Genomic DNA, 22,966 nt, shown 5'->3' on the forward strand with positions numbered 1-22,966 from the left:
ATGTTTCTAAAATTAACATCATCTTTGTTAGTGTCTGAAGAAGAAATGATTGAAATAAATGTGAATAAATAAATAAGTTGGTAGACTGACTTATTTCGATTGACTAATGTAAGAGGCAATGTAACTCTGAATATATGTTTATGTTTATTTAAAAAAAAAAAAAGCAATGTGTAGATACTTTCATTGATTTATATTCCAAAAAGATATTAAGAGAAAATAAAAGGAACAAGGCAGGTAGATGTGAAAACTATTTGTGGCCCATTAAAATAAGAATATGAAACCCACCTCTGAGGTCCATCTGACAGCGACGTCCTTTTCTGGTACAGATGCTGACAAAGAAAAAATAAATTAAGAAATTATTCTGTATTGATAGGTATCACAAATCACAAGTGCTACATATCAACTTTTAAAAAGTAAAATGTAATAAGCAAAAAATAACCACTCTATTATATTTTCTGACTGTGCAGATGAAGAGAACATTAGCTTTAATGACAAAATGAGAAAAAAAAATTGTAGCAAATGCAGTCTACAATATAACTCTTCCAACTCCTTCCAAATTTGAATTGACATACTTATATATCATTTACAAAGTATGACCACCATTAGTGGATAAGTCCACATACAGCAGTAGCATGTGCAAGCCCAAAACAAAAGTTCCAGGTTTGCTTGGTGAAATCTGTGCCTCAAATACATTGTCAGCATGTGTAGTATGTTGGTGACGGGCGTCAAGTTTCCTCTGTGCAACCCTAAGCCTAACCTAGCTCTGCCTCCACCACATACATCCCTTTCCCTGCAGTAAGGTCGAAGAACATCCAAGAATGTCTCCAAGCTTATATTTGGAGAATTGTTAAAGTTGATGCTTGGTATAAAATGGATTTTGTACTTCTCAGATAACTGGTGCTTGTTTGAATGGGATCAATTGTGGCAATAGTAATCATCGATAAATATATGTAAGAGGAAGATTTACCAAGATTCACAGTTTTTGTATGAAGGCACCATGTCTCCAACGTTATAGCGTTTGCCATCATCATCATAGCATCCACAGTTTGCCTGTGCAACACACTTCATGATATCCTCATCGAAGAAAGGACGGGACCTAGGGCATTTTGGATAACAGCCTGTGAAAGTAGTTAAAATACAAAAACATCACGTAAAAAGATCACTGCCCGTGTCATTTGTGACAACTCTCACATCGATTTTTACATACCTTCTAAACCTGGCAGTTGGTTCATGCAATTCCCACTTGGATTTCTGCAAGTCTTCATGCATGGAGATCCGCATGGTTTGTAATGCCACTCACATTCTCCTTCCGGGTTGTAGTAATCACAGAAGAGGGCTGGAAAAAAAGGTCAAAAGTAAAATAAATTCCCCTAGGTACCGAGAGCTCAAAATTCAAAATGTAGAAATACTCTCAGAGAAAAAGGACCATAGCCATGTCAGTACTCCGAGAGTTAGATGAGAGATATCCTGGCGGACTGAAAAGGTTTCTGCTCAACATTTATTCCATTCCTCTCTCTTTCTAGCTCCTTCTTTCTCTTGTAAAAATAATTTTATAGGGAGCAAGCCAATTGCAGAAACAAAGATACAAACTGGTCTTTGCATATTTTGTGAAAGTTTGAAATTAATTTATCACTATCGCCAATCAGCTGATTGCTTGCTGGTTTGTTAAAGGGACGTTCTAAGCATCAAAACCAGTACATCTTAATATAGTGTTTTGGGTACACAGATGCCGCCTACTTGTCTGACAATGTAGAGGTTTGCTAGAACGGTTTACATTTAGCCTAAAACATGTCAGATAGATAGCCACTAGAGTTAAGTCTTGATGAATGTGGCTAATATTATAGAGAAGCATTGAATTGGCAGAGAGCAGCGATGACTGAGCATTCGCCACGTGTCGTCAATGATTCTCTATGGAAAGCATCTGACTGGGCAAGAGTCATCAGAATTAATGACTTTATTCTCTGAAAATCAGGCTGCAGTAAGGAGCTGTCCTGGCCCTGGAGTAGAAGTACATTTTATAGCTTTTAGTACCTTTTTTACATTTATATCTAATCTGAAGTAAATAAAGAACACTATAACTTTATAAACTGATATATATTTTTCAACATACTATTCCTTTACATCGTATCCGTCCATCTCATACAGATATTACTTCCCATAACATTTTATTTTCTAGTGATAACCATAGTTTGGGGTGTTGGAACATTTTTGGGGTGTAACTTACGGCAAATCTCGGGGCTCCTCCATGCTACACAGATTCCAGCTTCATTACAGGCTGCAGCATAAGCTGCTACAGCTGTACAATAACACTCGCAATCTCCTCCTGAGTCACAAGCACAAGTGTCTTGGACGCATGCTTCATTGAATGGGCTGGGGTCAACCTGGAAAATAAATATAATAAAAACCATTTTACGAGCATAGAACATGCTGTTTGTGCCCTGGAAAGGCTTTTGTGAAGAAACAATTCTCCTGGTTATTTGCAAGTAGGCACCTCTCTTTCCATTATTTATTTTAAGGATCTGTTAAAAAAAAACCTCCTACACAGGTGGGCACCAAAGCCACTACACCCTAATGAACACATGTCCATTGGCAATACATATGTTAGTACTGATGACTGCGTGTCTACTATGACAAACCTTTCCCAGCACTGGATTTCAGCTAAGTTTAAGGTACTTCTAATGTTTATTTTAGTTAAAACCAAAGCTGGGGCCCATGATCTAAATGAAAAGAGTACATCTAATTAAAATAAATAAATAAAAGAATATGAGGTTTCCTTTAACGTAAACCTGTACCTGAATCTCAAATAGTGTTCTCTGTAGCTTTCCATCTCAATCCAACACATCTGAACCCAGATGAACCCAACCAATATAAATGGAGACCAAAGGTTGGTGATAGGGAGTTATATAGAACACAGAGAGTATCACAAACAAATAGAGTGGGGCCAAATGAAAGTAATTCATATTCCTACAAGTCCCCTACTAATAGGAGAATGAATGGCGAGAAAAGGTCTCCTAAAAGAGATGAGGAAAAAAGGGAGTCCTTTGATAGGAGGTCATATGCAGATGTAACAAGGGAAAAAATTGACTATAGAGGTAGGAGGCCATATGTAGATGCTACAAGGGAAAAAGTTGATCACAGAGAGAATACTCCTCCCAGTACTAGTGATTTTTTAGAGAGAAGCCATATACAAAAAGACCAACGGATAACGGATTATTTTTTACCACGCAAAACTACTTGGGCACATCCAAATCGTTACTCGCCCCTCCAAACACAAACTTCCCTCAAAAGGATGAGAATGGAGGAAGAACCCCCAAATCAGTACAGAAAGGAGAGATCTTCCCACTAAAAGAACGAAATGTAGGTATATTTAATTTATCATCAATACCACTAACTGAATTGGAAATACGTGTATTAGAACGGGGCCTCAAGTTTGCTCCTGCACGTACAGTGGATGATTTCGCCTTATTCATAGACTTAAAGAAATTTATAAGAACATTAACAGTTAAACGACATTTTGAAAAAAGTACCATTCCATTACCATTGACTAATACTTCCATTAATCTTAGAACTAATCATAATGCTGGTTCATTACCAATATCCAATCCACCCATTAGTTTAAAATCTAATTCAAATACAGACAATGGTTTTTCGAAATTTAAGCCAAAATCTAAATTTTACCCTGTCCAAAGTAAGGGTTCCCATCTTGAAACCTTTGAGAATATGGTCTGCCAGGATTTCAAAAAGATAAATAGTAACCAACAAAAGAATTTTAATATGACAAAGGAAGAGACCATGTGTTTAAAAAATTTAACTAAAAGGGAGGATATAGTTATAAGGGAGGCTGACAAAGGGGGGGGGGATTGTTATCCTGTCTACAGAGTATTATCATCAAGAATCCCTAAATATCTTGGGTCAAACAGAAACCTATGTAGAACTCCATAGAGATCCGACAGGAACATTTAACTCTACACTAAAAAGTTTGTTATTAAGAGCCTTAGAAAATAACGTAATATCTCAAAAGAATTTTCAATTTTTGTTTAACAATTTTCCCGTTATCCCCATTTTCTACTTTTTGCCAAAGTTACATAAAAATTTGTTTTTTCCTCCTGGACGCCCAATTATCAGTGGCATTAACTCTATCACAGCGAATCTGTCAGCCTTTATTGACTCAAAGCTTCAAAAATATGCCCAGGGTGCCCCTTCATATATCAAAGATACTACAGCCATTTTACATGAGTTTGAAGATATTAATTGGAAGGAGGAATACAGCTGGGCAACTTTGGATGTGACGTCATTATATACAGTCATCCATCACCAGCTAGGCATTGAGGCAGTTCATTTTTTTATAGGAGATGATCCCGAGGTTGATGATGCACTTAAAAATTTCATTTTGTTGGCAATCAAATTTATATTGGAACATAATTATTTTTTTCATGAGGGTAAATTTTACCTTCAGTTGACAGGGACCGCCATGGGAACCAGGTTCGCCCCCAGTTATGCCAACATCTATATGCGCAGATGGGAGGACCTATTTGTTTGGTGCGGGCATGACTGGCGGGCGAGCCTGGTCCTATGGCGGAGATTCATCGATGACGTGATTGTCATTTGGAAGGGTACTCAAGAGGATTTTTTATTGTTTGTCCAGTATTTAAATTCTAATTCCTTTAATTTGAAATTTACACCGGAGTGGCACAAAGACACTATTAATTTTTTGGACCTAAGCCTATATTGGGAGGGAGATAAAATTAGGTCCAGATGTTTCTTTAAGAAAACTGATGGGAACAGTTACGTCCATAAGTCAAGTTGCCACCATCAACCTTGGCTAAGAGGCATTGCCAAAAGTCAACTCACAAGGGTACGTAGAAATTGCTCCAACACTCAAGATTTTGAAACTCAGGCGAAACATATAAAAAATAAATTGGTGAATAAAGGTTATGATAAGAACACGATTGAAAAAGAAATTAGAATATTAAGGAATAAAGACAGAAGTGACTTACTGATCAAACGTCCGAAAAATAATCAAAATGAACATTTTAGACACTCATTTATAACTAAATACAATACAGACCATTGGAAAATTAATAGGTGCCTTAAAAAACATTGGCCCATATTACTCCAGGATCCAATTCTTGGAAGTATCCTTCCAAACCGGCCATCTATTATCTATAGGAAGGGTCAAAACCTTAAAGATCTAGTTGCTCCCAGTTTCCCTAGAAAGGATATCCCTAAAAAGAAAGTCATTTCACATACAAAGGGATCTAAGGGATGCCAAATGTGTCGGGCTTGCTCAAGAATGAACCTAGGCTTAACTCTTCAATTTACAAGTCATATTTCTGGAATTTCTTTCCCAGTGAAGTCCAGTATTGGATGCCACACGGATTTTGTGATTTATTTATTGCAGTGTCCGTGTGGCAAACAGTACGTGGGAAAAACTAAAAGACCTCTTAAAATACGCCTCATGGAACATATTAATAATATAAGGAAAGGCATAACAACTCATTCAGTGCCAGTGCACTGCAATACATGCCAGGCCTTTAATTGGAGGGATTTTAGGGGTTGTGGTATAGAACATGTGCCCGCCCACTGAAGAGGAGGAAATAGGGAATTGAAACTGGCACAACGGGAGACCTATTGGATATACCAATTGGATACCTTAACACCCAAAGGTTTAAATATAGACGTTGATTTGGCCAGTTTCATGGTATAAGGGTATTTTTTTCTAAAGATGTCCTTGGAATTTAGGGGGGATTTCCAACTTCTGCCACATAAAAAGTTTTTTTCTCCTTAAATTGATATTTTTTTACATTATTATTATTTTTATTTTTTATTATTATTATATATATTTTTTTATTTATTATTTATTATTTATTATTTATTTTTCATTATTTATCATTGATTATTTATTATTTTTATTTCATTATTTTTTTCATATATTTATTTAATTGTTTATTTATTTTTATTTTATTTTATTTATTTTTATTTTTATTTTTATCTTTATTCTTATTTTTATTTAATTTTATTTATTTATTTTTGGTTCATTTTTAGTTTATTTTATTTATATTTATTTATTTTTTAGTGTACACATATATATTTTTTTCTCATTATATTTTTGGGAGTCTATGTATATATTTATACTATAGCAATTGGCAGAAGATGAAAGTCCTACAGCTCTATTGAATGATGATGTATTTTTTTGTTATTTATAAATTTTCATTTTGAACTTGAAAGTCTGATCACTGATTGCGATTACTTTGAGATTTTTTTCAGTTATTTAACTGTTTAAGTGGCTGTTCCATGCTTGGAACGCATATGCCGCATTTGGAACGCAACGCTGACGTCATGACGTACGTCGCCGTCCGCAACCGGAAGTATGCGCTTGGAACGCAACCGGAAACGGACATTTGGAACGCATATCTTGATAAGCTAGACGGATGAAAAACGGCTATGTCTTTTTGCCGCGGAATTACAAAACAAGAGCCACCTGGAGGCAATATACCCTAATGGGAGAAGTGGTTCCAGGAGAGAATTCTCCAATCAACACACGGACTGGTTGTATTTAAGGGACTCTGTTGGGGGTGGGATTATGCATGCTTTGTATTTTATGTGATTGTCAAAACTGCAGAATTTTCTCTGATGAAGTCCAAGTTGTTTGGACGAAACGCGTTAGATTGCAGTTATTTTTAAATAATTTTATTGATTGAATCCTTCAAGGCTATTTTGCCTTTTGAATAAAGAAAAATATTTTTTACATTTCAACTGGCATTCTTCCATTTCCTGTGAAAGACAGAGCAACCGATCCGTGGAAGGCATATACCATTTTAGCCCAGTGTGGGCTTAAAGGCGCATTACCCTACACTATCTCGTGAGTGCAATCTTTGTGGGTTAAATCCAATTATTGTTAATGTACTTCACTATGTGTTTTATATTCTTTTTTTTCTAGCTATTCAGCTGTATCCCATTTTTTGTCTATATCCATACTTATATTTGAGGTTCGTTTGGGGGAAACCTCTTGGGAAGCTGTATCCATCTTATACGCAGTTAAGTACCTCTGCATATTCCTACCATTAAGTTGGTTAGGTGTACTTGTGTATATATATTTTTTATTTTTTTTTGTGTGCATATTTTTTTTTTTTGTGTGCCTTTTTTTCATTTTCATACATATACTGTTACTCCCACAGTTTATCCACTTTATTCCCTCTGGCCCATAAGTGTACCCATACCTGATGAGATGCCATTATCAGACTACTTTGATTGTACGCCATCACATTGTTTAATCTCAGCAATGTCTGAATAATTGCTAATCTCTGTAAAGTGCTTTAATCTCTGTATGTTTTGTGTGTTTTGGTGACTCACCTTGCCATGACATTTAGAGAAGACGGGGCTCATAATAATGCTGCAATGTTTCTGTGACCAGGTCTTTCTGTATGGATTTGTAATACAAGGGTCTCTTAGAGGTTGTGCATCTGGGCAGATGGGTGATGCCTTCCAGCTGTTCCCAAACTCTTGTACATTAACCACGACTGACAGACTCCTTGTGGTAAAATCATTGGACACACTGCCATCATAGTTGCCACAGAGACCACAAACTTGTCCCTGGTAGAAAACAATGCATAGGATGGTAAGATTATTTTTTACAATGAAAACAATTCAGCTATTTGAATATCTGTTTTTGTGACCATTTATCTTGTGCTTTATGTGTCACTACAGAATTTGCTATTTAACGTCCATTCATTATGAGCTATGATTCCCTCAACATCCTCTCTTCTATTATGTATTTTAATTTCTGCTACCCAAATCTATCAAATACTATGAATAGTATTACCTGTATAGAGCATAGCAAATTTACTTAGCAATGGTCTGCGGTGATTTGAAACCCTGCAGAGAGCTTTGGTCTCCCCTAAAGCTGTAGTTGGAATTGTATGGAAAATCGTATACAAAAATGTAATGAGGGGCAGATGGAATTGCATTGCTAATCACCTTGAATTTGGGGCTGAGTTTAATTAAGATACTAGTTTTTTTGTCCCACATGAGAATAAGTCCATTCTTCGCCTCGATTACAAAGTAGATCCCCATCTGTCTGATCTGGTAAGGAACATCACTTCCACTGTCTCTCTCCACAACTTCAAAGACTCCTTCGCTCAGCTTCAGCTCAAAGTTCTGAAATATCATTACATATAAAAGTCAAATGGTGAACATGGAATGGATGTTGCCATAGTTAAAGAAACATTTAATGTGTTACAAAAAATGGCCATATATACCCAATGAGCAGATATAGTCCCATATAAATATGGCTGATTAGGTATCATTGAAAGTCTCTAGGTTATAACATGAAGATATCAGTAAACATTTTGATTTGTGTACATATAGGGAGAAGGTAGGTTACAAGGAGGTGGGTCACTTGTCAAAAGGAAGAGTTGAAGGAATATTAGTCAGTTGATATACATAACAATAATGACGTTATAGGAAATGCTTATATCAGGATGTAAGGATGTACTAAGTTTCAAAAAACAGGAATATGTAGTTGTAAGAGGGATTAGAAGGAAAGGATGTTTAGAGCAATGCAATAAGTAATACAGAGTGGTTACGTGGAGCTGTGGCCTTAAGAAGAGCAATTATTTGTAGCAAACAGCATTTGTTTGATCCAACACGTAGGAGGACAAACTATATGGAGCAAAACGTTTATATTTATAGTTATAGAAATATAGTTATATAAAGAAAGAAATGGGGCTTAGAGAACAGTTGCAAGGAACTGTATAACGATTTAAGGGAACATTAATCTTGAGTTATACGATACAATATGAAGATTGCACCATGTAGTAGCGCGATTTATTGAGACAAGAGAGTTTTTAAAATCAGTTAATGAGAGCAATTAATGGTGTGACAATGAGAGTTTATATTGGACGATAGGAAGAGGCTTTTCAAACAGTTATATGGAGGGACACTATAAGTTCAAAAGTTAAGAGCCCTTAATTTCTTTGTACATACTCCCAAAAACACTTTGATGGCCTTTGAACAGGTAGCCCCAGTTGTTCCGCAAGGAATATTCTCGGTGATCACACGGAATGTCCCATTTCCTGAGTTGGAAGCACAATAATCCTGCAAGAGAATGGCCATACCACGTCATGTTTTATCAGTCATTTCAAAAGAAAAATAAAGATAAAGGAAGAAGAAATGAAAATGCCATAAAATATCAACAGTAAATGTGGTGCTGTAAAGAAATGGACTCAGTCTCTGTTGTTTTTTTATTTTTTTTTCATTTTGTTTTAGAAATGAATTGTTACATAGGAAAATGGCATTCTACAATGAAGAAGAATTTTGCCAGCAATGCAAGTCAGTAACAAAAAATAAATTGCGTAAAATACTAGAGAGGCTGTGTTTCTAACATCTGCCTGCTGGATATTGTTCTACTGGAGCTCAACTGTGTCCTGGTTGAATATTCAGATCATGATGGTATATTCGTCTTTTTTCATACCTGAGTCACAGTATATTCACAGTCACCGCTGAAATCGAATCGATTTCCATCAAAGGTTACGTAGTGTCCTTCCCCATATACCACACAGGTCCTATGGCATTCGTTCTTTGTACACTGCCACTTCCTGCTTTTACAGGTACTAAAAAAGGAAATCCATAAAATTAATATTTTCTTAAAAATATTTAAAAAGTGTTTTGTTTCAGATTTTTAACATCAATTATTCCAGGAGTATGTAATAGCAAAAATAATGCAAAATTATAATTTTGTTTAAAAAGACAAAACAAATCAATTCTCAGAGGTCATTATGTTGCTTTTGGAGTAATATATGTCTCGTACTACTCCTCCTTTCTGTATGGTGTTGTTTAGATAGAATGTTGGTGTAATGATGACGTCTACTGGTCATTCTGCATATTGCAACTGTTTGTAAAATAAGGGATGCATATTATCTTGTGGCTTACCATGTATTGCAGTCTTGTTGAATAGTATCCCCACTATGGTAAACTTCACCATTGTACAAACAAGGACATTCTGTTTTAGGCACACAGCTGCCATTGTTATTGAGCACCAGCCCATCAGTACAGACACAGCCAGAGGCACATTGAATGCTGAACTATAGATAAAGAAAAAATAAATAGTTTAAAGTAAAGTAAAAATAATATCCGAAAGTATTACTTTACTGAGAGGGTAGTGGAATTATGGAATAGCCTTCCAGCTGAAGTGGTAGAGGTTAACACAGTAAAGGAGTTTAAGCATTCGTGGGATAGGCATAAGGCTATCCTAACTATAAGATAAGCCCAGGGACTAATGAAAGTATTTAGAAAACTGGGCAGACTAGATGGGCCGAATGGTTCTTATCCGCCGTCACATTCTATGTTTCTATGTTTTTATGTTTAATATGAGTTTATATCGAATGATAAAATACATTGATATCATCTACTCCATGTTAGAAGATGTGTGAGTGACACTTACTGGCAAAGACTGGAAATGTTTTTAGTTCATTTTATGTCATGCCTCTCAGATGTCTCCCTTGCGGAGAGACAGTTCCCAGATTGGGATCCACCCCCGGTCATTTCTGCCTACACCAATGTATTTGTTCGAAACATTTAGTATGGATGAGCACAGCTGAGAACTTGTTAAGTTTAACCCAAAAAGTTTTCGGCCTGGTCTCAGGCTAAATGTCTATTCTCCAAGTATTAGTAGCTACCCAACTCACAAGCTTCTAATACACCATAACCGTCTATATTCAGTAGGATCAGCACAATCTGATGTGTTGCTTTTCTGAGTCATGAAATCTGATTTCCCACAGGAAGCAGGGTGAGACGGCAGTTAAGTTAATGTTTTTATGTATGCATTATTTTTAAACATATGTTAACGCTAAAGCAGTGTTTGTTTTTATTTTGCTGTTCCTTAAATAAATATTATATTCATATATGAAGCATATTTACTTACACAATCCAAGTCTACTGTCTGACATGTTTTCTGACACTCGACTCCCATTGATACATTGGCACAATCAACATATAGCATGTTATCTGGACATTCTGTAATACAGGAGGAGGTTTATGTTGTTTAGGTGTAATTAGGAAAACTCTCACTCAGTAGTGGCTAACGAGTGTGTTAAAAGCTTAACAAACATGTATTCCTGACACTATAGCGCCGAAGTGGCCGTTTAGAATACTGGTCCCCATTCTGTGGTTTTACTCGCCTTTTTCCCAATTCTGCGGTGGTCTCGCTACGGCTGATTCCACCTCCATGGCTGAAATCAATCTAATCTAATGCTTTCCCATTGGAAAGTTTTGGGAGGCTATTAAACATTCGCAGCAAACGGCCACACTGCACCAATCAGCATCTCCTCGTAGACAAGTATTAAATAAATGCATCACTATGGGGAGCGTTCGGTGTTTCCATGCACAGCACACGGAGCGGCACTGACCCAGAAAGCACCTCTAGTGGCCGTCTGAGTAACTGTGCATTAAGCTGTATACTATACAATAAGCTGTATATCGTACATTAAGCTGTAAACGTTCATTAAGCTGTATATCGTGTATTAAGCTGTATACCGTACATTAAGCTGTATACTATACAATAAGCTGTATACCATACATTAAGCTGTATATCGTGTATTAAGCTGTATACTGTACATTAAGCTGTATACTGTACATTAAGCTGTATCCCATACATTAAGCTGTATACGTACATTAAGCTGTATATTATACATTAAGCTGTATACAGTACATTAAGCTGTAAACGTTCATTAAGCTATATACTATACATTAAGCTGTATATAGTACATTAAGCTGTATATTATACATTAAGCTGTATACCGTACATTAAGCTGTATACTATACATTAAGCTGTATATCGTACATTAAGCTGTAAACGTTCATTAAGCTGTATATCGTGTATTAAGCTGTATATTATACATTAAGCTGTATACTATACATTAAGCTGTATATCGTACATTAAGCTATAAACGTTCATTAAGCTATATACTATACATTAAGCTGTATATAGTACATTAAGCTGTATATTATACATTAAGCTGTATATCGTACATTAAGCTGTAAACGTTCGTTAAGCTGTAAAAAGTACATTAAGCTGTATATAGTACATTAAGCTGTATATTATACATTAAGCTGTATATCGTACATTAAGCTGTAAACGTTCATTAAGCTGTATATCGTGTATTAAGCTGTATACCGTACATTAAGCTGTATATTATACAATAAGCTGTATACTGTACATTAAGTTGTATACCACACATTAAGCTGTATACTGTACATTAAGCTGTATACTATATATTAGGCTGTATATTATATATTAGGTTGCATACTGTACATTAGGCTGTATACTATATATTAGGCTGCATACGTACATTAAGCTGTATATTATACATTAAGCTGTATATCGTACATTAAGCTGTATACCGTACATTAAGCTGTAAACGTACAATAAGCTGTATATTGTTCAATAAGCTGTATACTATTCAATAAGCTGTATATTGTACATTAACCCCTTAAGGACCAAACTTTTGGAATAAAAGGGAATCATGACATGGCACACATGTCATGTGTCCTTAAGGGGTTAAGGGGTTAAGCTGTAGTGGTTCTGGTAACTATAGTGTCCGTTAATGCTGTTTAGAGACTCTAACTTGGCCCTGTGTTGAAAAGAGCAAATTCTCATTACTGCACCACTAGGGTTACACTTCGGGTTAGAATTAGAGTTAGAGAGGCTTTGAGTTGGATTATTCTGCTGTTCATGAGGGCCGGATGGAACTCTGCTGTGTGTCATAACAGACACAGATCAATATTAATTGTCCTGTAGTGGAGCTCTGACCTTTTGAATGCAGTTTTTTATACCTTGCTTTATGATGCTTGCTATTTAAACATCAGCGTTTTAATGTCAACATTTTTAAAGGGAATTTTTCTTTTTGTCATTGACTCTGTCTTGATTCTTTAAAATTTCTAAAATGACTTCTGAAACTATATTTTTGTAATACTGCAAAAGTGTTATATGTGTTTTACCTGGGATAATTCTGAATGTTGCTCTGTAGTGCGTGCTCTATACAATATGCATTTTTAATTACCTTTATACAAACTTGGTGCACTCCCAGCACAGTTCAATCTGCCACCTTGACATGTGCTGCAATAAAGTCGAACAAAATGAATTTGGTTAGAGCCAAAGACACAGCATGTTCTCAATAATCAGAACACTCTCTATTGGAGATGGTAGGGGAAACTATACAGATACAAAAGAGAGTAGAGTTTATGTTCTTGTATTTGGCAGGTTAACCAAGACTCATGTTAACCAGTCATAACCTTTTCTTTTGAACTTACAAAGAACTTGAGATGAGGTGAACAACCTGACAATAATTTTTGTAATTGAGTTATTGTGACATCTAGGAGCTGTTCTTTATGTAAATTGACAATGTATAACAAAACTCAACAACATCAGCAATGGTATTAGAGCTGAGACATTTTACTTTAAAAGCCCTACTATAAGGGAGTTTGCAGAGGTAGTACAAGTCATACACTTAGTTAGGAATAACATACCTTCCATAAAAGCTCACAAAATCCACATATACTTATTCCCCATGACCCAGCCATGGACGCCAAATATTGTAAAAATGTATCTATTGACCTTTTTTATTATCAGGTTAATCATTTTAAAACTGTTTTGTTGCTTACCACATGGCTCCATTGTCAAAGATGACCTCTCCAGCAGGCATTACTGATCCCTTGTAGAAGCAGGGACAATCTTTGGCCGATACACAGGTTCCACTTTCATCTAAAAATGTTCCATCGGGACACCCACAGCCGTCCAGGGGATTGTACTTGACAGCACAAGTTGGGTCAGGTTCACTAAGCGAGCGACAAGTTTTCTGGCAAGAGCTTATAGTGTACTGGTAGGTAGAGTTCTTGGGACAATTCTGAGTATATTTATCTACAAGGAAACATGGATATTCAGGTTCTGCTTGCAACAGTGGCTAACAGTGATCAACTTACTAAAATGTATCAGCTAAATTGTTTCATGGTTGCCTCTGAGATATGTCTCTCAGCGTCAAACGTAAAACTGGTGGATCAGCAACTTAAAACTATTTGAAATAAAAGAATCTATGTAAAAAAAAACCTCAATGAGCACATTTGTACAGGTGATTAAATAAGTTAGGGCATTACATTGAACATTTGTTATGGTTGGGGATAAAAATGTATTGAGGAAGCAAGAATCGCATAAAATGAAATTAAGGAATCTGCAATATGAAGATTTCTCAACAAATGCATTAATACAGTAAAATAGGGATCTGTGAGCAGTGATATGTATCATGTACTTCAGAAGCACAATTTCCTGTATTGTGTAAGTGCTGTGGAAAATGATGGAAATAACCCTATAACTCACCACAGATTTGACCTCTCCACTCAACCAATGTGATCCCCTCAGCAGCACATGCTCGGACATAGGATGAAAAAGCTGCGCAGACACTGTCGTCACTCTTCTCATAATTACAGCTGTCAAAAATACAATTCTGTGTAGAAAATACAGAACAATACAGTGTTCAGTTATTTAAATGTACATCAGAGATACCACATATCCAATTGAGTTAAGTTTAAGTTCAAGTTCCTTATTCATTATTATTCAGTGGCAGCAAAAGGATATGTCACCCACCTTCACATAGACCTTTGGGTTCACTATGTCGTGGCAGGGATAAAACGGTCCTTTGGGGTCTAAGAGCAAGGAGCACCAGTAGCGAGCATACTTCTCTGTTAGAAAAAATGGCAGACAGTATGGGTTGAACATATTTGAATGGTAACACAATATATTTACAAATATGTAAACATGTTAGGTATGAATAAATAAGACACAATAATCTTTACTTTTTCTATTTGCAGAAAAAATGAAAAACATTTTTGGTTTCTTAGTGCTAGTGGAAAGGAAGTGTTTCAGTAAATGGGAATTGGGAATGAATAAAATCAATACTTCTAAAATACTGAAACAAAAGGGGTTGTGAAAAAAGTGTATTGTGAAAACGGTAAGTTTCTGTAACATGATGAATTGTCATACACTGCTGCAGTTTATAAAGACAATGCGTCTTGCGAGCCTAGGTCAATGCACGATAATTGATCTGAAAGCCTCCGTACCATTTGCAACGCTGAGTGTACATGGATCTTCATAGCTGTCCTTTATATCGTCACAATCTGCTTGACTCTTCCATGTATTGGCAAATGCTGCAGCTGTACCTTCCAATACACCACTTAGAGATCGAAAATCATCTGTACGAATATTGTTAAAATTTCCACAGAGACCTATCATCAAAAACAAAACAAGTGCTTCTTATTATTATTTTATTTTCCATTATAATAGAAGGCCAGTAAATACAAATTGCTAAATATGTTAAAGCTACACGTTCTCCCGTTAAAGTTCATGTTTGTGACATTACATGGTATCTATGGCTTATTACCTCTACAAAGTTAATCTAATAGACTTGATAGCCCTCTCTTTTATTCAAACATGTCTATGAGTATTCTACATTTGTTACAAGATCTTGATGCCTCAAAGTATCAGGAGGCCTTAAGGGTTCCTGTGAAATGCTTAGAGATAGATACAATCAGGAAGAAGCATGGCTTATTCTGGTCATATATCTCTAAGGGTAGGAGTATTTACTTACCGCATGTTGCACCGAGAAAGTTATGATCCAGTGTGACGAAGATCTGCATTAGTGGGACCAATTGAACTTCAATCTGTAAGCCATGAATGCTGTGAATAATCAGGTAGAATGAGGATGGCTGGAACACAATAACGCTTTCTGAAAAACAAAATGTGATAATTGGATAATGAGAAAAATGTAGCAATGAGTAGTAACTGTGACGTTCAGCGCAGAACCAAGCACACTAGCAGCACTATATACGCACTAACCAAGTTACTTTGGTGTTAAATAAGGTTATGAACTAAGAAGTTAGAGTTTCTTATGCAGAAAATATGTCATCATGTCTGACATGTTTCTTTGAAAGCTAGAAATGATTTGGCAACAGGTTAATAGGTCAATCTAATTATTACAATTTGTTAAGTACTACCCTCCAGAACTGAAACACTGTACATGTCCTTGTTTCATCTGCAAATTAGGAATGGACATCTCATTCTAATAAAGGTATAAAGGCCAGCACCCAATACCAATGCTAATTATCCATTTGTTGATTTGTATTTTCATCTTCCTTTATTATATAGTATTTATATTTCATTTATACTAATACTGTATATAATTATATAGTACTGTACCTGTAGCCAGTGGTAACTGAGCATAGATGCCATTCAGGAGAACTGTACCAGTTGATTTTACAGTGACAACCTATTAAAAAAAGATACAGAAAACTATAACGATATAGAGAGATGCTCAGTATTTCACTTTTTCTTATTAAATACATCAATCTTATCTTACAATTCTGTTATAGTTAATAAAGTGACTTTTGACTCACAGCGGTTCCATTTTCCAGAGACAGGGTAATGCTCTTCAGGCAGGTCTCTGTGTCAGTGACACCACATCTCCGCAAATCGGCCAGGACAGTAAATGTGTTATCGTCACAGTCCTGATACGAAAACATGTCAAAGTGTCAAAGTTAATAATGGGTGGTGGTCTTCTTCCTTCTCTGTCAGGGTCTTGGCAATTTATGAGTTGAAAATTCTCACCTTAGTAAATATATAACTACAGTCCCCATGGAAGGTGTAGTGACCTCCATCATAGGTGTTGATATGAGAACCTCCTTCCAGAGAACAATGTCCAGGACAGTCAAAGTCTGTGCAGCTCCACTGGCCTCCTGTACAGGTACTGATATAGAAAGAATGCACTGACATCAACAATAAAACATCAGAGGAAGTATGGGGTATATAATGAAATGCCATCTTGTACATATATCTCAAAGTAGTAGGAAAACTAGAAGAAAAACAAGACTTTCAAAAGCGGGAAGACAAGATAAAACACAACCTGCTAATGTTAACAAGATTGGATTTGGGAGGAATGCATCATATGTTGATCGAAGGACAGCTGAGGGATAAATTACTTATAATGGTGGCTGCGAGGCTGTAACAGGGATACATCAAGACAGAGAGAAATAACGTAAGTAAAGAATATTGGGCAAATGGAATTTGCTACTTACCAGGTGCGGCAGTTGGTGCTGTAGGATTCTCCTGGTGCGTACTTCTGGTTGTTATGTGTACAAGAGCATTCACTTTGTGGGACACATCCCCTGTTGTCAACATCATCCAATACAGTTCCTTTAAGAAAAGGATATATTACTTGTGGATCAAACATAAAGAATGAGTATTTAATCAGAAGAATTAAACAAGGGATCACAGTATTTCTTCCTTAATTCTTTTCCTTAAACTATATAATGTAGAATTATATTTTCTTAAAGTTAAAGATAACCCATATTTGGTTCTATTTTCAGATGAATAGATAAGTTACCTGGAGGACAAAAGCATCCATCGATACAATGTTCTTCACAAACCAGTGCCCTGTCAGGATTAGAGCAGGTGTCCGTACACGGTGACCCACATTCCATATATTCCATATTCAATGGACATTTGGCTCCTACCAAAATAAAAAACATCATTAATAAATGGAGAACGCAAAGTCATCAATTTTCATACTTCCAATAAATAGTTATCAGCTGTACTAGCTGTCAGATAGGGTATTTACCACAAATAGTATTATTTCGCCAATTTTGGGGTGAGCCGCCAGCATGGGCGCACTGACGTGAGTACTCAGCCAGAGTGTCACAGAAACAGGAGGCATCAAAAGAAGTTGTGCAGCTGCACAGATCCAACATGCAGGAAGCCACATATGGATCTACTGGAAGTCGTTGGTTACAGTCAATGAAGGCTGGACTGGTGAGCATTCTAAAGCATGTTTCTTGCTGTTGGAGCGAGAGTTGATGGTTACTATTTTATTCTATTATAAAATAGAATATGTCTTTATAACATAGTAGCTTGTGAGATTAAGAGTAGAATATTGATATAGGACATAAATGAAATGCTTCAGACATGAATTCAAACATTTCCTGTTTCCTCTAAAGATGGAGGGAGATGTGCTATAGACTTTGGCCACTCTGGTAATAGAACTCTAGCACCCTTTCATTTGTCAAATCTTTGTACCGTTAAAACATTTTGGTTATTTTCAATTCATTTTTTTTTTAAATACTCATAATTAAAAATAAAAAAAAATAGAAATAGCATATTTCTTATTTAGTATAAACTATTACTTTACCAGTCTACAGAAAAGGAGAGTCCCCGCCCCTCCCTCTTTTATTTTATTTATATTTTCTATCTTTAATTGACAACTGGAGTTTCAGCAATTGGATATTTTAACTACTTTGGTATTTAAATATTATTGTTTAAGTATATGTTGCATTTTTAAAAAGAAATACTGTATGCACTATAACCATTTTATCCCATTGAATTGGTTATAGTTCATGTATTCCTCTAGTGCTGTCCCACCACTCAGTGTTAAACCATCTTTGAGCAGTGTTAAACTAAATTAGAGTCCCTGGTCACCCACAGCCAAGCCCCACATTTACAAGGAAGAAGAAAACTTGTGCTGATTTAAAAAAAAAATGCATATTTTATCATGCATTTATCCACTAAACAACGAACTGTAGTGAATCGAAAACTGAATCCCATAATTTTGACAATAGCTGATATGGTGTAACTCTCTCAAAACTCTGCAATAAGTACAACTTGGCTGTTCTCTTGCTGTGCTATTTTGTTGTGTACCTTCCAATTAATTAGATGACGCAGTCAGGACACATTGCTGACTGGAACTGGCCTGAAATAGTGCTCTCAGATTTCCAAAAGATTTATGGAATTGTATTCTGAGTTTAAAGCTCACTACTGACCCAAGAAGATAATGGGCATCATAATGTTGACATCTTACCAGGTCACTGCAGTTTTTAGGGGCAGCTGAAGTAATGTCTTCACATAGTTCGGTTGGTCCATCCAGTTTTTGAAAATTTCCAAATTGCAGAGGGGTCAGTGGAATATCTACAAGAATACAAAGAAATATCACGTTTTGTATTTTGTTTTCTCTGATATTATAGGTAACGAGCTCTAATTAGCTCATCTTGCTGAATGTCAGCACGAACTTAACTGTTGGCACATGTAAACATGGAAAACTCACCATTAATAATGAAGTCATCTTGCTTCAACCCATTCATATTTCCACATAACCCACATGTGCTGCCGTTGTATTTGGAGGGCAGGACCAGCTAGAAATAAAAGATAACTATGAATATTTGTAGGGATGGGAGAAATGTTGGAAGCCATGTATAAAATGTTGTGTTCTGAAAATTGAGAGAGTCACCATGGCAAACCAGCAGTCACAGCTTTTATATATAACCCCATGAGTAGATGTTCATTAATTGGAGACTGGATGTAGTGGGTTAATCAATAAGAAGTAATTTGGGCTAAAACACCCTTGTGTCAAAGAACTCAAGGTGCAAAACCCATTCCATCTCACCATGAGGGCATCATCTTCATTCCACATGAAGACCGGTCCAAGTTTAGCAGTAACCTTCACATATACACTGCTCTGTTGTATTTGTACCCCAAACTGACTGTATGGAAGAGTGACTCTGGAAAATACAAAAGGTAATGATCCTTTGATTTAGTAGCGTACTTACATAATAACTTAGCTGAATAAAAGATTTCAGTGCATGAAGCTCAATGTTTAAAACATATATTTTTATGCTGTTGATCCTGAACAAGACAAAAATCCAATCTGGAGTGATGGACAATTATGCCACAAAAAGGGGAAAAATCATTCTTGACTCCATAATGATTATCGGATTTCAGATAAACAACCTGTTCAAATACAAGCGAATTATTGGACTTGTGTAAAATATTGGTTCTGGCAAACGCATTTTAATACATATCTGGATAAGTCGACTAGTTAAAGATTCACTTATTCTTTAAATACACAGGTAAATCTCGGATTAATTGATTTCTCTAGATATAGATTAAAAGGCATTTGGCTTGCTGGTACAGGCTGGAATACATTTTTGCACAAATCTATTAATTTTATTCTTGAATATTCTTTTGTTTTGTTATTTTCAAAAGAAAGCATCCAGGGCTTTTAAAAAATATCTACAAAATTGTAATTACTGTATGTAGAAATGCCCATGCATTTCCTAACTAGTATTTGTATTTCTATATTATTATATTGGTGTATAATGCCGCCTGGTTGAGGGACATATTATCTATCTCTAAGTAGGACACAATATACCAGAGATTGCTGTATTCTTTTCCTTGTCAGGCCATTATCAAATTTGCTATTGAGTCTAAAAAATTTTAGTTAAATAATTTGTGCTGCTACGATATGCCATCTAATTTTCCAATAAACAAAAAACCTTTCAACAAATCTGGTGATTTCTATAAAGAGACCTCTTTTTGGCAATCCAGGTGGAGCCTTAGAAGTCTTTAATACAACAGTGGTTCCTTCAATACTAGACTTACTGCTCATCTCCCACAGAGACGTTTCCTTTTGTCATTTCAATGACAAGTCCCTCAATCTTCATGATCACATATGAAATGGTGGTATTCTCTGCACCTTCAGCTCGTCTTATCTGAATATTGAAATCTTCGTAGTTATTTTTGCAGTTGGAGGCAAACAGGTAGTTGCAGGAGCCAGGGAACTGAAAGATGTCTCCATCGAAGTTCTTGTAGTGGAAGTTACCCCATGTGCTGCAGACTTGGTCATTGTGTGGCGGATTCAGACCTAAGGTGGAAGTATTTATTTTACCAGGTACTTTGATACTTTCCTGATATTGTTGGTTTTATCAAGAATCTTTTCAGATAACACAAATTTGACAATAGGATATGTATATGTTGAATGAAAACAAATTGGCCAAAAACATTTATTTTAGACACAGATGATTATCAAATGATACATGTTTTTCTCGTAAGCTGAAAATTAACTTGTTAGATGCAAATGTGACACGCTTAAGTCATACAAAAGAGAAACATTAAAAATAGATTTAGATATAAGGCTATTGCCTACCAGCCAGCCTGAGCTACTGAGTATGTCCTGGGCAATACGAGGCCCTATCTTAGGTCATTGAAAGCAGTTTAATGTTCCTTATTGTGCCTTCTTATGCTTAATAAAATATATTTGTTTCAAGTTGAAAATTATATATATTGACAATACAACTTTAAATTTAAGTTTATATGTGACAAGCATAGTTAAAAGGACACTCCAATGACCAAACACAATTTAATTCAATACAATCTCTGTTTAGTAGATATATACCAAGTGAAAACATGCGTGCATTAATTATGCATTTTTACATGGTGGTTATATCTCAAGCCTTTGTATGCCCTCCCCTTCTAACCCCGCCCACACTTTCTGTGACTGTCCAATCACAGAATTCCCAAAGCAGCTCAATAAGAAGTCTTTACAAGGCAGGTACTCTGGACAATGAGTTGTGCTTCACTGAGCTAAACAAACCAGGAAATAGCAATACCTATTGCCTGCTTGAAATCCAGGAGGTGTAACCAGGTTCATTTATAAAAGTGAAAATTTCTATTGAGATCTACACTTTTTCTAATATGAACAAACAAACAAAAAAATAAGTCCCACTCTTTCACGCATAAGCATTTCAGTAAGCTTGAATGCTTTAGGAGAGTCTGGAATGTCCCTTTAAGCCAATGTAGTTGTTCAAGGTATTGCAAAAGAGCTTTCACACATACATTAAAAATGTCATTTTTGGAATGCTGTTTATAATATGGAAGAATTATATGCAGACCTCCTGAGAAGACTACCTACATGTAATAAAGTGTGGTTCCAAATCTTTTCAAATAGGGGATATGAAAACTGACGGGAGGTGAATTGAAATTTGCAATACGCTGCCGTGGTTATAGTTCTATGAGTGTTTGAGATATGTTGCCCAGGTATTTGACAAACTGTTTTGTAGGCTCTTCCTAGCATTTAAAGCCTGCCCCCTCTGTAGCCAGAGGGGCCAGTCTTTCGATACCAGAGCAAGACCAATGACAAAATAGTATCAAAGAAAGCTAGAGGCTGGCATCCAAATACACATAGCACTATAACAAGGACATTGAACTTTGGTGGTTATGGCATATGTCCTTTCTGAAAATAAAAAAACAACATTGCTGATGAACGTCCAAATCCAATATTGTGTCAAGGCTGGCTATAAATATTAACAAACATCCCGACAAGTTGAGGTTTTGTAAATGATGAGTTTCGTATCTATTGTAATGACAACTCACCAACCTGTCTCTAAATAAAATAAATCCCCTTTATCATTTTGTTATACAAACCTATTTTAACAACTTTCTTCATACAGCTTGCCATTGATGACAGACAGATAGGTTAAAAGGGAATAGTGAAATATAAAAATGAAATCAGTGAACAGACAGATAGGATATATAAACAAATATTGAACAGACTCCGTATTTGAATAGGTTGAGTAGAATGTACCACATGTGACCACATCCACTTCTTGTGTCCAAATTTTAAGTCTATGACTAAGCTTAAAAATGTGGTCACAGATCTGTCAGGCAATATCACTTACCTCTAGATTGTGTTTCAGTCGGGAAGGTCAGAGTTAGAACAGAGAGAGTCCAGAGGACTGGACCCATTGTCCCCATGTTTGTTCAGTGATAGGGGACTCAGAGAAAATTCAGCAAGTGGATGTGGTTTGCTATGAGATGCCTAGGTATTTATATGGTTGCTGCTCAATGGGAGCGGTTAGTAGGATCTTAATACTTACTGATCCGTGTAATTACACCAAAGGAAAATCTTCAAACCCATAATTTTGTGATAGATTTGAACTCTGATAACCCAGATTTACATTGATCCCTGTATTAGACATTTTGCTATTTTAGTAAATCATATACACAGTATTATACTCCATCATATCAGCAATGTCAGTGGTCATCAGTGTATAAACATAGCTGACACTATATTATCATAACATATGTTCTATAAAAGAC

The 22,966-nt window shown here is 35.9% G+C and overlaps 1 protein-coding gene across 1 annotated transcript in view; it reads right to left on the reverse strand.

Moving 5' to 3' along the window:
* LOC134578577 (mucin-5AC-like) overlaps window positions 1–22,621 on the reverse strand; it is a 49,058-nt gene extending 26,437 nt beyond the window's left edge. Inside the window, exons 1-27 of the mRNA XM_063437546.1 lie at window positions 22,546–22,621; window positions 20,471–20,732; window positions 19,476–19,590; window positions 19,137–19,224; window positions 18,894–19,000; window positions 17,661–17,877; window positions 17,427–17,552; window positions 17,119–17,236; window positions 16,652–16,790; window positions 16,441–16,551; window positions 16,244–16,313; window positions 15,636–15,773; window positions 15,109–15,273; window positions 14,636–14,730; window positions 14,369–14,495; window positions 13,660–13,915; window positions 13,059–13,114; window positions 10,922–11,013; window positions 9,931–10,082; window positions 9,473–9,611; window positions 8,986–9,096; window positions 7,978–8,157; window positions 7,354–7,593; window positions 2,225–2,381; window positions 1,208–1,336; window positions 968–1,118; window positions 286–329 (exon numbers count right to left, since the gene is read on the reverse strand). Of these exons, the coding sequence (XP_063293616.1) occupies window positions 286–329; window positions 968–1,118; window positions 1,208–1,336; window positions 2,225–2,381; window positions 7,354–7,593; window positions 7,978–8,157; window positions 8,986–9,096; window positions 9,473–9,611; window positions 9,931–10,082; window positions 10,922–11,013; window positions 13,059–13,114; window positions 13,660–13,915; window positions 14,369–14,495; window positions 14,636–14,730; window positions 15,109–15,273; window positions 15,636–15,773; window positions 16,244–16,313; window positions 16,441–16,551; window positions 16,652–16,790; window positions 17,119–17,236; window positions 17,427–17,552; window positions 17,661–17,877; window positions 18,894–19,000; window positions 19,137–19,224; window positions 19,476–19,590; window positions 20,471–20,732; window positions 22,546–22,621 (3,661 nt within the window). The remainder of the gene's footprint in view (window positions 1–285; window positions 330–967; window positions 1,119–1,207; window positions 1,337–2,224; window positions 2,382–7,353; window positions 7,594–7,977; window positions 8,158–8,985; window positions 9,097–9,472; window positions 9,612–9,930; window positions 10,083–10,921; window positions 11,014–13,058; window positions 13,115–13,659; window positions 13,916–14,368; window positions 14,496–14,635; window positions 14,731–15,108; window positions 15,274–15,635; window positions 15,774–16,243; window positions 16,314–16,440; window positions 16,552–16,651; window positions 16,791–17,118; window positions 17,237–17,426; window positions 17,553–17,660; window positions 17,878–18,893; window positions 19,001–19,136; window positions 19,225–19,475; window positions 19,591–20,470; window positions 20,733–22,545) is intronic.
* Window positions 22,622–22,966: the final 345 nt, after the last annotated feature.

The sequence above is a fragment of the Pelobates fuscus genome, chromosome 12 (assembly GCF_036172605.1).
Source record: "Pelobates fuscus isolate aPelFus1 chromosome 12, aPelFus1.pri, whole genome shotgun sequence".
NCBI lineage: Eukaryota > Metazoa > Chordata > Amphibia > Anura > Pelobatidae > Pelobates > Pelobates fuscus.